We start from the raw sequence: 14684 nt of genomic DNA, 5'->3' as shown, positions 1-14684 counted from the left end.
TTGAAATGACTTCTCCCAACACGTCCAGACATCTTCCTGTTTTATTCTCTTGTCAATCTTCTGCAGACTGAAACCAAGAGTTCAGGAGCTCAAAGTCGAAACAATCTAAACGTGTAATAACATGTTTGAGAATAGAGTGACCTACAGGCAGAGGATGCCACTGTACACACAGGAGTGGAGGATTGTTAATGCTGAAACACGAACAGTGAAATGTTACTTGATACAAACAGAGGAAATAAATACACTTGCAAGCACATTTGCCAGCAGATTTATGTTTTTAGTCGATGTTTGCATGGAGACACATTGCTCCTTTACTGTCAGTCATCCTGAGGATCACTGGATGCCATTGGCTGGAAAATCTCAACTGTACATTATATTAAAAACCTTTTTATCTCACAGAGAAATAAACACAGAGAACAAGATCACGTGGCAGAGTCATTCAGCAGCGATCGCTGGAGAGCACCTTCCCTTTTTACTCTCTGTTCATGTAACCCTGAACAGTGCACTGAAGGTCACTAACAAATTTTAGTTAACAACGAAGAACGGCTGACCAAGTTGTTCTGGTATTCCAGCCATTGAGAGAACATCTTCAGTCATGAGGAAGGCTGTAGGTCCGATGCGTATCCACACACACTTTTCACACAGCGGGCCGCCGTCTGACACGCCATCAGCCTAGATACAGACAAATGAGGGAGGCTTTTAAAAAGAAATCAGTTCCCACTCGTCAAACCCCCCCACTAACATCTGGCTTTTGTCTGCAATGGGAATAGACATAATCGAGAGTGATGGAAACAACCAGGTGAACGCCTTAAATGGTGAGACAGCGCCACTTTTATGAGGGTTTGTTAACATTTTAAAAAAAACCTGCTTAAACCTGCTAATATATGTGGAAAAGAGGTGAGGGTTAGATATTTCCTTACACATTTCATCTGTTGTTTGGACATGATGAACGCTGAGCCTGGCGTGATGCAGTTGGGACAGTTTGTGACAGAGCACGGCAGAGCCTCGCCCTCCTTCATCAGGGAGTTGGGCATTTCCGACTTAAAGAAGTATTCCTGTCGATGATGTGGTGGAGAAGTGGTTCAAAGTTTAGATTTTTGTACAAAAAGGGAACATCGATTTTTTTCTTTTTCCCTTTGCCTCACCAAATAACATACTGCCAGTTTTAATGATCTAAACTTTGTTATTGTGTGAATTACTTTTAGTCTTTTTCTTTTCAGTAAATTTGATCGTTTTAAAACTTTTCTACACTGTAAAAACACAACAAATCAAAGATAAGCACATGTTGGTCTGAGGGCCTGTACACACTCTGGAGGCTTATACTTCTGCAAATACTTCTTATCTGTGATTTTTGCTTAGAATGTTGCATTCTGGACTCTGGCCCCTGCTGTTCCCTCGAGAAGGGCTTCAGAAAGACATCTGTTGGCTGAGTGCAGCAAAGTGGAGACTTTGGCATCAGTGAAGCTTTCCTTGTCTTTATAGACAGATATATCTTTTAATGCTTTCACTCAAAACCCTGAGCTCACACTCAAACAGCCCCTGCTTATGCCAAGATCTGCACTGCTTGAGCTGAAGCTGTTTTTGGTGCTTGGACAGATGTTCTGTGCTCCAGCTTCAGCTCTTTCAAACCAATAGAATGCCAGGTGTAGTGTTGACTACATGTATTGTTGACATTTTATTGACATTTTATTGTATAATAAAGCCCTGGAGGGCAGGAGTGCAAGAACCCAGTTAAAGTAACTGCGACACATAGCATTATATTAGTAGAGGAATTTCGATCCTTCCGTCACCCTACAACATTTCCCTCATTTAGTTGCACACACAGGTGTTCTAGTCAAGGGTCCCAGTAAGCCTGACAGAGAAGCAGCTAAATGGAATTTATTTAAAATTATTATATTTATTATTATTTATATATTTACAGTGGTGCTTTGCCTTCTGTGATGTGCCAGAATGAGAGGCCTGTTAGGACAGTGTGTTGCTGTGAATGGGCTCTTACCCACCAGTGTAACAACAAGGCTTTTCTATTTTAGTGTTGATGTCAGTTAATGTGGTTCAATAATAGAAATGTGAGGTGGATGAGTGTTGAAACTGTGGAAACGGCCTCTCTGGAGGAATCGTTTTGTTTCCCCGAAGTGCTGAAGTGAAGTGCTCATCATTATTATCATACAATGTGTCATGTACATTTGACAGGCAGAAGTGACCATGTGACTGAAGTGAGTCAGATGACAACAAAAGACATCACTCACAAAGTGTAAAACAGAAGTGGGAATAAGCACAGGGAAGTCCAAACAGTGAAGTGTTTTCTTAGCTACAGTTTGGTTCCTGATGGGAAGCGTATTGTTAAGATTTTTATGGTACAATTAAAATTTTTTATGGTACTTTCATCCATTCTTATTGGCTCATAACTCATACTGCAAAACATAATTATTAATACTATGTATGTACATGTATGATTACTGTAAATAGTTTTAGTGAGGTCTGATTCACCACATCTGCCATTACCAATCTGAAAATAGCAGCAGGACAGCTGGGAGAGATTGCTCTTTGAACGCCTGCTATCTCATGTTATCATTTTACCAGGGGCAATGTCTTGTTAACAATATTGTAAATCGAATCTATTCAAAGTAGTTATTGTTACTGGCTACATGAGAAGTGAGATGTAATCTCTAAGTAAATGAGATACACTGGTATCTGTGTATGTGTGTATATGTGATGAACAAAATTGAGGAAGCGTTCAGAATGAGAAGTGAGGGACATTGTATGATGTCATACCCCGGCCACTGTGAGGATGTGGTAGACGCTCTTGGTGATGATCAGCGTTGTCTTGGCCCGAGTCACCGCCACATACAGAAGGTTCCACTCATCGTCAGGAATGTTTGCTGAACAGGAAAGAGAAGGAAAAAATATTCCAAAAACTTCCCACAAGAGGGACCTAGACTGAAAGTACTTCTTAGACTGTGTTCAGAATCAAGTACTGGTCAGTACTTGATGCTTTGTCCAAGTTTGAACCATGGCATGTGAACTTTTTAGTCCACCACCAATAATGTTGCCAATATGTTGGTCAATCGTTTTAAACATTAAAACCTAAACACTATCAACGAGAATCTTGATTGCAATTTATTGGCTACATGACACATATCAACAACATCTGCAAAAAGCTGATTTATGAGCCAAAGTCCCTGAACAGTAACCCCCAAAAACACAAGAGACAGGGAGTAGTTAGAAACAGAAACAGATGTATGGGGAAGAACAACAGAAACAAACGCATTTTATATTGTGTAGAGAAGAGTTCTGTCCAAGAAAATACTCACAAAATTTGAAGTTGTGATTGTAGCGCAGATTGTGTGCAGAAGCGGGAACCTTGGCGAAGTCATCGCTGATCATTACAGTGTCGAACTCCAAACCTTTAGCCTTGTGGACTGTTCCAACTATGAAGTCTGGAACATGAGATGAGTGCAAAAAAAAACTGTCCTTACTGCAAAATACTATTACAGGAATTTTAAAGAGGGCTCTTCTGGCAGTAAACAAAGATCACAGCTGTCTGAAGGGTTGGAGATTGTTTTGATATGTCTTCACAGTCCACAAAAATCTGGAAAAACATGCATCTGTGTGAATGTTATAATTCAAACAATTATCTTCAATTATAGCTATTTTCAATTATTAGAGAGCAGACTATCTCTCTCTCTCTCTCTCTCTGTCTCTCTCTCTCTGTCTCTGCAACCACAGCAGAGATCACCTTATTCAAGCGTGTCATGTGCCTGCAAACCTGCTTTGTGAAAGTCTTTTTCGAAGCAGGTGTCCAGTCGCTTCACCAGTTGGGGAATTCGACTCCTATATTTTTCAACGATGTTGACTTTGGCCCCCAGCTCCAAGTCCTCCGTCTGTTCGATGTATTTCTTCAGGGCGTAGAAGGAACTGCGATTTTTCTTTGCAAAGCAGCGAATTAGGCCATCCGTGAAGACTGAGGACAAAGTAATATGAATAACAAAGGTCAGCGTGTTTAGTTCTTTAAAAAAGGGAAATATTAATATAAAATTAAAAGGATTAATTCATGCATGTCCATTTGCATGACTCTTACATTTTGGTTCTTGGTCTGGCTCTTCCATCAGCCGCCAGATGTCCAGGATCCTATTCAGGCCGATGTTTTCAACATTCTGAAGTAGAAGTTAGATCTGTGAGCACTTCATCACTGAGGCCCTTAAAAGTTATCAGTTGTGCATTCAAGTTTGTTAAAACCGGACGATGTTGTAACTCAAACTCTGATCATTTTATGCTGAAAATTACAGAGGTTTCTATGTTTGTTCTCCTATTTAAAGGTTTGGTAGTTGTCCTCACTCTTGCTGAGGGTTAAGAGCAGACTATGTTGCACCTTGAGCCCTATGACACAAATAGTAATTTGTGAATATGGGTCATACAAATGAAACGGCTTTCAATCAACTCATAAATGCCAAGTAAACCCGGCTAAAGGTTGACGACTTTTCATTTTGCAAGTTTGATGAAAAGATAGTTACCACTCAGATAGCCATAGCCAGCAGTCTAGCATAATCACTGTTAGTAGAGGAAAAACTTAGCCTGGAACGGAACTATAGACTGTATATAAAGAGGGATGACGCAACTCCACTTCCTTCCCCTACAAGAAACATTAAGCTGAAATGTGCAAGAAATGGACGTGCAAGCCTCTGTTATCATATAAGTGTCTGAAATGTTTCTTCCTGTCATCAGTAGTCATGACAACGAGAGAGAGACGGTATCTTAACAGGAAGCCAAATACACTCAAACCTTCAGACAGAAATAGCACAAGTGGTGATGAATGTCAAGTGCATGTGTTTGTGTTTTCATCTGTGAATTTAAATGTGATCTGATAAAAGGACTGTTGGACATACACTCCAATAAGTGCCCTTCAATTCTCTCTTTCTATGCCTGTCTGTTTTCATACATACTCACTCCTATGAAGTGGATCCGGCAGTGCGGGTTGACATCTGTCAGGCTGACAGCTGTAATGAACACACCGTAATTGCACCTCGATAAGATGGCCGTCTTCCCCGGGTAAGGACTTCTACCCGTTCTCACAGTCTCTAAGACCTCGACTGCAGTCTGGTCGCACACACCACCTTCAGAATGGACAGATAGCACACACACGTCTAATCTAAACTATATATTCTCTTATTATATCAAGTTTAAGAATCACTGAAATCGTGTCCCTACATTTTCAAGAAGAGAAAATATTAAAAGGCCACCATTGGCCGATTTTACCCTTCTGGTTGCCTCCTACGAGAATCTTCTGGACTCTCTTACACACTTTGAGGATGGTAGCGCCCACGTAGGCGATCTCCGCACCGAACCGAAAGCTCTGGAACACGAGTGCCACAAAGGTTCATTTTCGTGATTAACCTTAACAATAATAGTGAATATGGTGATGAACAAACCTTTGGAACAAACACTTCACTCAGGATCATGCACATAACTTAATATATTCTGTTAAGATGAATACATTCAACAATAATATCACAAATATAGAAAAGAATTAACAGAAGTTACTGGAACAGCTGCATGCTGGAGAAGTGGTAAAGAGGCAGTTGTATTAAATTGTCAAAACATGTCAACATTTTGTGCATTGTCGCTGATGCCCCATTAGATGACATTATGCTGTTCTACTCACGGCAGAGATGATTCACTGGAACAATTTCAAACGTTTTTGTAAGTATCATTCATTTACACACCCACATGTATTCATCTATACTTCTCTTATCTGCAGTGCGTATGCGTTTACCTGTGTCAGGTAGTAGATGTGTGTGTGGTCAACAACATGCAGAGCATTGACAGCTCCTCTGAAGGTGTAGATCTGCTGATGAGGATCTCCGACCAGGATCTTCCCACACTGCTGAGACAGCAGCACGTCCATAATGGCTGAGAGGGAAGAAAAAGAAGACGTTATTCTAACGAAACACAAAAGAAATCCTGCTCTTCCGCAATCCTGCTGGTATGTAACTTTTTTGTAACTCTTTATCATTACCTGGAGTGCAGTCCTGGGCCTCATCGATGAGAAGGACATCGTACTGGTCAGACAGGCGGGGTTTTGGGAATTGGAGCTGCCATAATTTGAGATAACCTGTGAATGAAAAGCTTCAGTTACCATGTGCGAATTGTTTCTATTCATATAATTGAGTTATTTTATAAGTCTTAACAGTTGATTTACCATCATGGGTCATGTAGTATGCCTGATCTCTTTTTTCATTGAGATCTTTCATTTTGTTCCAGATCTTCTGCGCATCATGGACAACCAACTAGGATTTCAGAATAAGACAGTTAAAATCTTGTAATTTAATAAGAAACTAAAAGGACAAAGTTGTGTCAGCTCTATGCATTCATACCAGTTTTTCATCAATGCTTATAACTGTCTTTTTGTGGGTGTCGGGGACATGGCTGGTGGTGATGGTCGGGTCTGCTGAAGCCATAAATGTGTTGAGAGTCGTGGTCACCACTTTGGCCTTGGTAAAGCCGCCTCTGCCTTTAGGCAGCACAGAGCTGATGGTGAACGGCTTCAAGTTAAAGGTCAGCTTCTGATGATTGCGATACCTGATGCAAAAGCACAAGAAGTGAAAATAAAGAAACCAGGTCAAACAAGTCAAAGATAATTCTGCTGCTGCGCTTGTATGTCACACTGGATATAAGTGGACAAACAGTTATCCACAGAGGAATGGAGTTTCTTTTGTAAAACATGCTACAGTTTGTGTTTATGAACACAAACATCCTAAATGTATGACTTCTTCTAGAGCATCTGAGTTCTCACATCTGCCCGACATCATTGAAGGCCAATGAGTGGATGGTCTTGCAGTCTACATTCTTGGGGAAGCGGCGCTCTGCCTCACATGCCACCGACTTATTGAAAGCCACATACAGGAAGCGGATGTGGGGGCGCTGCTCAGCATACTTCACCAAAGTGGTCGTCTTTCCTGTACCTGCGGCAGACAGCACTGACGATAAGATCTCTGAGGATGTGATAAATCAAACTCACCTCACTGGCACTGACCGAAACGTATCGACAACCTTTTTCACATCTGCAGGCAGTTCATGTGTTTCAATGACACATTTAAGCCTTTCAGACTACCTGCTGGAATGTTACCAGAGTTTGAAAGACACTTTCTAACAAAACACAGCTGATAAATGTCTGCAAAACACCATGATAAGAAATAATGAAAACAACATATATGTCTGAACCAGCTATTCAGAAAACATTGGAGCTGCAGCTCAAAAAACCTGTCACGATTTAGAATCATGGGTGGTATGAATAAACTGTCTAAAGGAAAAAGAATGCCCCCTGGTGATGTTTCAGATGTTGTGTAATTCAATTCAATATAATATGTATACACACAAATATGCTGTGTAATAATAATAGAGATAATTCACTTTGAATTGCTGCTAAATTACTTTATTGGTATTTTTGTGTTTTCTTAAAATGCTTCTGACTCTACTCCTGCAAATCCACTGGTCAGTGAAACCAATGTGAGTGTGTTCTGTGAGTTTAAGGACTGCAGAATGTGGAGCAGTGACCGTCACACCACCACCAACTCCACGTACCTGCGAAAGCAATGATCTTGACCACATGGTCGCCCTGGATGTTGTGACTGAGGATGTTCTGCTGTTCACAGGTGAGATGAAACTGAGGCCGCCTGGCAAAAACACACGCACACAAAAAATATTAAAAAACTAAACCGAATATCCTTCATATAAGTATTACAAGTTGTACTTCAGTCCTTAAAAAGCCTGCAGTTACCTTAAGTTCAGACTTTGAACTTTAATAGCATTGACAACAAACCAAACAAAACATGGTGAGTTCAGCTTTCTAGGGATAAATGTTGGTACAATCAGAAAACCAGCAAAAGCAATAAGGCTTTAATTGATATGTACATGTTGTAATCTGCATTAAGATCATTCAGGATCTGGTCAGGGCTTCAGTCATGTTAACATCAAATATCTGAATGTGAACTTTAACTATAACATGATCCTTGGTGTCATGGGCTATTTTTAAAACTTGGGATTTGAAAGGGTTTGAAAAACACACTGAGCAGCAGGCAAACCCTTACAGTGGTTAAAAAATGTATAATGAGTGGCATTTAGGGTTGCTGCGGTAGTCAGGCACATACTGAATATATGATTTGCCCACAGGTCCGAGATTGTTTCGTTTTTTTTATAAACATAAAACTGGAACACAAAAAAATGTTGTTCATTTCTATTTATCAATGGTAGCGCTCACAGTCATCGTATAAGAATCTTTAATTTGTAAAATACTGGTTAGCCGACACTGCAGACATTATGCATAATAAACAAAGTAGGATTCACTTATATCTCAGACACAATTTTGGCCCTCACCCATTCTGACTGGATCCGACAGAAAAGGGCCCGTTCTCCATCAGGTGAAGCACGTAGTAGATATTGTAATGCAACCTGAGGAGGCATAGAAGAAGAAAAATCATGGGGAGGATGACATGAAGTGATGAAGAATGTGAGGAGATGAATGGTGACACTGTTTTACCTGTTACTTATCTGGATTTTACTTCTCTCTAAAGCCAGCAACATCAAAGCCATGTGGTTGAGGTACTCTGTAATCGCGCTGTGCGACATGCATCCGGAGAGCAGAGACACCAAGTCCTGCACGTCACCAACACTTTCACTTAGGATCAATATGATCGCCATGGCTGCACATGGGTTGGGACCCTGGAGATCATACATGAATCATGAAGATTGTGCATTTTTAGCCAAGTCTCAAAGTTGTCATTTACCCCTTATTTACATTTGAATCACTCGATCTGGATCTTTATTTCAATCCACACTTATCTTTTTTTTTCATCAAGATCCATGAATGTTCTCTGAGTAATTTATGAAAATGTTAAAAATGTCCTATCTTGCAATGTTAATGCGGAAAAAACAATTCTGAATCCAAATTTTTAATCGAAATCAACACCAATTCATTTACGGGTTCTTAATATCACATCCTTCCACCAAATTTCGTTGTAATACTAGTTTTTTGTGTATTGCTGCTTACAAAACAATTACAATACAAACCAACCTAGAAAACAAATGGACAGGGGTGAAAATATAAAAGTTGCCCTGATCAACATTAAATCAAATAGTACTGGCATAAATCAAATAATTAACAAATGTCAAAGTTGTTTAATCCGATTCAAATATAACATCTGGACTTGTTACAGTGCAATTTGACATTTCATTAAAGCCACTGATTTAACCTACTAGTAGTCAGGAGCAGAATATTGCAGCATCCTATTTTCCACTTAGTAAAACCTCTTCATGAACTCACTGAAGTCCATGTTAAGTGACTGTCAGAACCATCTTGCTGTCGTTTTGTTTTGTGAAGCCTCCCACCACTTGGGGGAGTAGTGCCGCTGTCAATGAGGCAGAGGTTAATGTAATCAGGGGGGGTTACCTGACACAGGTGTTGCTGCTAAGAAGCAAACAGTGTTGATCGTGTGGTGATGACTGTGAAGGGAAGGTTTGATCACAGAGAGAGTGGTGCTGCTCTTTTTATTGTTCTGCAGATTGTCAGAAATAACTCGTCCTTTATTTTGCAAAGTGGACACTTTCTGCACGCGTCTCAACACTTCATCCTCAGCCGTGGTGGCTTCTTTTGATCAGCGAGGTCTCCACATTAAGTGAGAAACTACTTCATGGAGGACAGCGTTGGGTTCCTGCTGTGGACTGACTGTGTTCCCGGACCAGCTGCTGTGGCCTCTCAGCCTCTCCTGCTGCGGATCACGCTCGGGGGGAAACGTCACTTCAGAACGCCTGCATGCAACTCCAACGCCAAGGTATGTGTGGCCATTGTTGTAACCGTGTGCACGCATAACTTTGCGCGTAAAATGCAATGCATTGGTGGTGACTGTATAAACAAACCCGAGCGCGTATTCACAAAGCTGAACTTGCGTTGTTGACTATGAAGATTTGATGGGTGATACAAGCTATGTACAAGAGGTGAAAGGTGCATTTAAAAAGTATAATGTTCTCTGTGGTCATGTAAAAAAAAAACATGAAATGTGGTCTAAGGTAAAAATGCTCAGTGGCAGTCACTTTATTGCTGATGTAAACAAATTGTCTTGCAATGAAAGTTGCCTTAATACGGAAGCCCTAAAGGGTCATACATACATACATTTTATTCCACCCGTTTTCCCGTGATAACGAAATAATTAATTCGAGATCTCGAGAAAACAAAACATATTAAATCATTGCAGGAAACATCATTTAGTGTAGCAATGTACGGAAGAGAACGGCCCTCGTGATAACGAGATATTTTTCTCGTTAAATATCAAAAAAGTCTACAACATCATCTGCACGGCTTCAAGTAGAAAAGGCTGCATGGCTGAGTGCTGCAGCGCTACAGGACACGTTTTGGAGTAAGTGGAGCCACTAAGAAAGGAAAAGGAGCAACTTGAAACTGAAATAGCAGCATCTACAGCAAAGTGCCTCATTTCATGGCTGTTATGAGTGATTCAAATGCACATTCAGATGGAATCATATTTCAAAGAAGGAGCACTCAATTCTCATGCTGAACAAAACAACCCAGAGCAAAGGATCATCTCAGCAGAAATATTGTCTGCCAACGCTCAGACAACAGTGGAGTAAACAGCAGAAGCGGAAAAATATGAATATAAAAATTCAGCTATGATTATAAAATCACGTCAATCAGATTCAGATTCTGGTGATCAGCAAGCAACACATTCACAAAGTAATTTTCAAGTACCTGGAGATCTGTACAGTCTCTTCCAAAGACAAAATGAAGTAACGGCATGGACACAGATGTCCCAGTCTCTACCACGCAGAGAAATTCCTGTTTTTAATGAGGATCCTCTACAATTTCGATCATTTATCGGAGCTTTTGAACATTGTGTGGAAGCTAAAACAGAGGAGATCGTTTATCATCTGGAGCAATTCACTAGAGGGCAGCCTAGAGATATGGTGTGCAAGGCAAAGTTACAGCAAAAGGTGCAGTTCAAAAGAAACCGCTTTGCAACTGCTATCTTTATGACACAAAGTACGTCACCTACAATCTTAAACATTGTTTCCTGTTTGTATTGTACCCATGGACACCATTGGAGCATTGTCCACAATTGAGAAAATGAATGCATCGGGAAAAATTGGACTTTCTGAAACTGGACACAGTTGACACCACATCCGCCTCATTTTGACACATTGAACATTTTCTACACCTGATTATACAAGGAATCGAGTGTTTTGTTTACGTGTGTGATTTGTACCTCAAAGCCATGGTTCAAGTACTTCTGGATATCAGGAATATGTAATCTGATGGAGGCCTCAGCTTGAGGAAAGAGGCGATGTTTCTTAACATACACCAGGACGTCCTTGGGACTCACCCCCTCTCCAATCTTATGCTGAGCCATTAAACTGAACAACACACAGACACAAAGTCAGGATAATTATCACAGTCAACATTTCAAAACATATGCCAGCCTTCCTGCGCTTATGCTGAATGTCTATGGATCACTAAATAAGGGTCAGATATAATAATGCTTTTAATTTTTTCAAATTTCTACACAGATTTGTGTTTCTTTCTACAGTTGCTCAGCCCTTTATATCATTTAAGTAAACAATTGAAAAAGCTGTTTGTTAACACCCATTTGAAAGTTGTGTAGTGTGAACTTGGCTTAAATAGACTTACACAACGAGGTGTCGTATGCTGTGCTGTGACAATGCTGGATCCGTTATGCCGCTGTCCCTCAGGTTGGACAACATCTCTCGCTCTGTATCCTTCTCTCTCATCATGTAGCGGTAGTATTGTTTCTTGAAGGGCAAAAACTTAAAGAAGAAACATACAAAATCCAAGTTTATTTGGTGAGATTCACTTTGACTCAGAGTTTAAGACTGGACAGAAAGTCTTGTTTTTTATCTATGACGTGGGAAATGTATCGAACACTATTTGTAAGTCAACCATGTAAACAAAGTTTTTTCCTGATGACAAAAAACCTGGTAAAACTCTTCTTCTGTGGTGAGCATACACATGCTTTTTAGACTTAGTTGCAGCACCCGAGGATTTTTGCACAGTCCCTTATCCGACTAAATGGAAAAGATTATGCTGAGAGTTTCTTATGACTCTGAAGTGAAAGGAAACTACCTGTATGTAAGAAAAAACTTTTTGGTGAAATTTGGGTTTAAAAATAAGTTGTTTAAGATTAACAATTACTTATTGACAGTCTTCTACAGTGTTGCATTTTGGGTTGTTTGTACCGTTAAACTTCTGTCTATCCTGGGAGAGTTACCTCACTTGCGACCCCTTTGAGGTTTCCGCCTCTGTTAAGGGTTTTTTATTATTAAGTCCTGTTTTTACCAGTGTTATTTCATATTTCAGAGTGATCACACATGAAAGTGAGGGACAGATTACTTCGGAACAAGCTCTCTTCATTTGTGAGCATATTTGTTTTTTATTATTATTCTTGCTAATGCCTGAGTGTATGTGAAGATGAACTTTAGTACAACTCTGTGTTTTGTTTAACCTTGGTGTCCTGGACAATGCTCCTCCAGTGCTGGCAGACGAGGCTGATGCTGCGGTAGAGGTCCTGGGCAGGAATGTAGCACAACACTTGCCTCAGCACCTCCTCTGGAAGGTCATCGATGCAGCCCTGGGGCTGCAGCAGGACCTTGCTGCTGCCTACAAGCCCATAGTGAGCATCAGGAAGGGCCTCCACCTCCTCTTCCTTGTTGTGATTGTCTCTGTCACATATTTCAAAGTCATCATCTACCCCAAACATTTCCGCCGTCATTCCCTCCAGATAATCCACCTTCTCCTCAACCTCTGGCACCCCCACAGCAGCTAGCAGGGAGGAATCGTCAACCTCCTCCTGCTCCTCGTCCTTTTCCTGAGACTCTGAAAAGTATGCTGCAGCAAGGAGGCTGACGTCGTCAATCTCATCAAACTCTTCTTCCTCCTCTTCCTTGGGCTGAGGCTGTGAGACCATCCCTTGAGAGTGAAAGAGAAAGGACAAAGATCCATCATTAATTTTATGACAAACACAAACAATTGTGAGTGGATGAAACAGACCATCCTTCCTGTTTAAATTTTACAATAGGTGTAATTAAAGTGTCATTACCACACTTCTGTCGCTTGTTGGTTGTTCTGGGGTAAAGCCACCTGTTGGGGTCACAGTTGCCCTGCCCCTGGTTCAAGGTGTGGGGCTGGGTAAGGGCATTAGTGCCCTCTGCGCTCTGTCCCAGTTCATCACACTCGTTTGTGTTCAGGTGTCTCCTCTTGGCCTTCGCTTGGAAACCAAACCACACAAAATTCAGTAACGTCAGGACACAACAAACGAACATATTGGGATTGTTCCTACATACTGTCAGCTCCTTATTCATATATCTACAATAGTGAACACACTGCTTAGTTAGTGTATAACCCAATAACAACAGACCTAAAAGTATTATAGAGACACCCAACACATCAACTCAATGTGGTGAACAGAGGATGAGCGCAGTGATGAAGAGGACGAAGAGGAGACAAGTGGTGAAGAGAGGAGGAAGAGTGATGAAGAGGAGAAGAGGAGACAAGTGGTGAAGAGAGGAGGAAGAGTGGTGAAGAGGAGTGGTGAAGAAAGAAGAGGAGAGAAGTGGTGAAGAGGAGTGGGCGGTGCCAGAAAAGACACAGGAAGTTTGCCATTGTCTTACAACCAGAAGTCCTTTGTTTACCTTTTCCCCTCAACACAGGTGAACATTCTTTCAGAACCAAACTAGGCGCTGTGAATGTGAATGCTGTTTAAGTTTGGTTGCAGCTGCGGGTCTTCATTTTGAGTAGACTTACCTTTCACAGCCACCTCCATCTTCGGGTCGAGCAACCATTTACACAAAGCCAAGCTGAAACAAACTCAGTCTCTCAGAAACACGGGTCGTTCGAGGTGAGGCTCCATGAAAGTAAACAGTGGCTGATGCTAGCTCGTTTCCCCAACAAAATACACAGCTGTGACTCGCACCCGTTGGTTTTATCAAATTAAATAAACACCATAACCGACGCGATGTGTATTTGTGAGAAAAGTGTGAATCTAATTCTAAGTTAAAAGCTGCGGTTCAGAAGTTTGAGTCGCGGACGAAGAAGGCACACGATTGGTCCGCGACTTCTCCTCCTTCTCTTCCTTGAATTGTGTTGGCGAACTAGCTTCAGGGCGCAGTATCGCCACCTCCTGGACCGGAGTGTGATGGCAGAAAACTACACTTCTGTTAGTTTCTAATAAACAGTGTGATCCCCAAATAATAGTCATAGTATGATATCTCGAAAGGTTTGGTGCGTGTGTGATGGCAGCTTTATGCTAAAACCAGGGCTGAGCAACACAACAATTTTAATAATCATCACAATATGATTTTTATCAATAGCACTATAACACAATTCTTATATATGATAGATTACTTTATTCACCCCTAAAGGGAAATTAGGTTGTGTGTATATATATATATATATATATGGTGTAAGCACAGTGAGGAGTTAGTGGCATTCTATGCTCATAAAGAAGAAGAGTTTAAAACCACAACCTTCACTCAAGAGTAAAAATAGAAAAAGGTAATAATGTGACATTTCATTTGTGAAAACAAAATCCTGGAACTGCCCCTTTGTCCAGATTCAGGCCGAAATTGTACAGGTTCTTTCTTGGCTTAAATCCTTTCGTTCCACCAAC

General features: G+C 40.9%; 1 protein-coding gene and 2 long non-coding RNA genes across 4 annotated transcripts; 2 read left to right on the top strand and 1 right to left on the bottom strand.

Moving 5' to 3' along the window:
* Positions 1-27: 27 nt before the first annotated feature.
* Positions 28-14144, bottom strand: fbxo18 (F-box DNA helicase 1). Of its 2 annotated transcripts, XM_069519415.1 has the most exons (22): positions 13820-14110; positions 13116-13283; positions 12932-12985; positions 12522-12859; positions 11690-11826; positions 11268-11415; positions 8534-8715; positions 8371-8445; positions 7579-7670; positions 6791-6959; positions 6372-6576; positions 6197-6284; positions 6014-6109; positions 5771-5907; positions 5254-5350; positions 4945-5111; positions 4079-4154; positions 3767-3961; positions 3312-3437; positions 2773-2879; positions 921-1055; positions 28-672 (listed from the first exon to the last, which is right to left on the bottom strand). In XM_069519415.1, exons 1-22 carry the CDS (start codon positions 13836-13838, stop codon positions 526-528), a joined length of 2958 nt encoding a protein of 985 aa, XP_069375516.1. In that variant the 5' UTR covers positions 13839-14110; the 3' UTR covers positions 28-525. The 2 variants fall into 2 exon arrangements, with proteins under 2 accessions (XP_069375516.1, XP_019947758.2); XM_020092199.2 differs by having other exon boundaries at positions 12522-12985; positions 13820-14144.
* Positions 4907-6392, top strand: LOC138406735 (uncharacterized). The gene is made up of 3 exons (XR_011240077.1): positions 4907-5046; positions 5756-6136; positions 6259-6392. It is a non-coding gene; the product is annotated as an uncharacterized lncRNA (long non-coding RNA).
* Positions 9684-12688, top strand: LOC109632775 (uncharacterized). Its single transcript, XR_002202956.2, has 3 exons — positions 9684-9824; positions 12377-12432; positions 12550-12688. It is a non-coding gene; the product is annotated as an uncharacterized lncRNA (long non-coding RNA).
* Positions 14145-14684: the final 540 nt, after the last annotated feature.

Source organism: Paralichthys olivaceus, chromosome 23 (assembly GCF_024713975.1).
Source record: "Paralichthys olivaceus isolate ysfri-2021 chromosome 23, ASM2471397v2, whole genome shotgun sequence".
Classification (NCBI taxonomy): domain Eukaryota; kingdom Metazoa; phylum Chordata; class Actinopteri; order Pleuronectiformes; family Paralichthyidae; genus Paralichthys; species Paralichthys olivaceus.
This window is presented reverse-complemented; position numbering and strand designations above follow the sequence as displayed.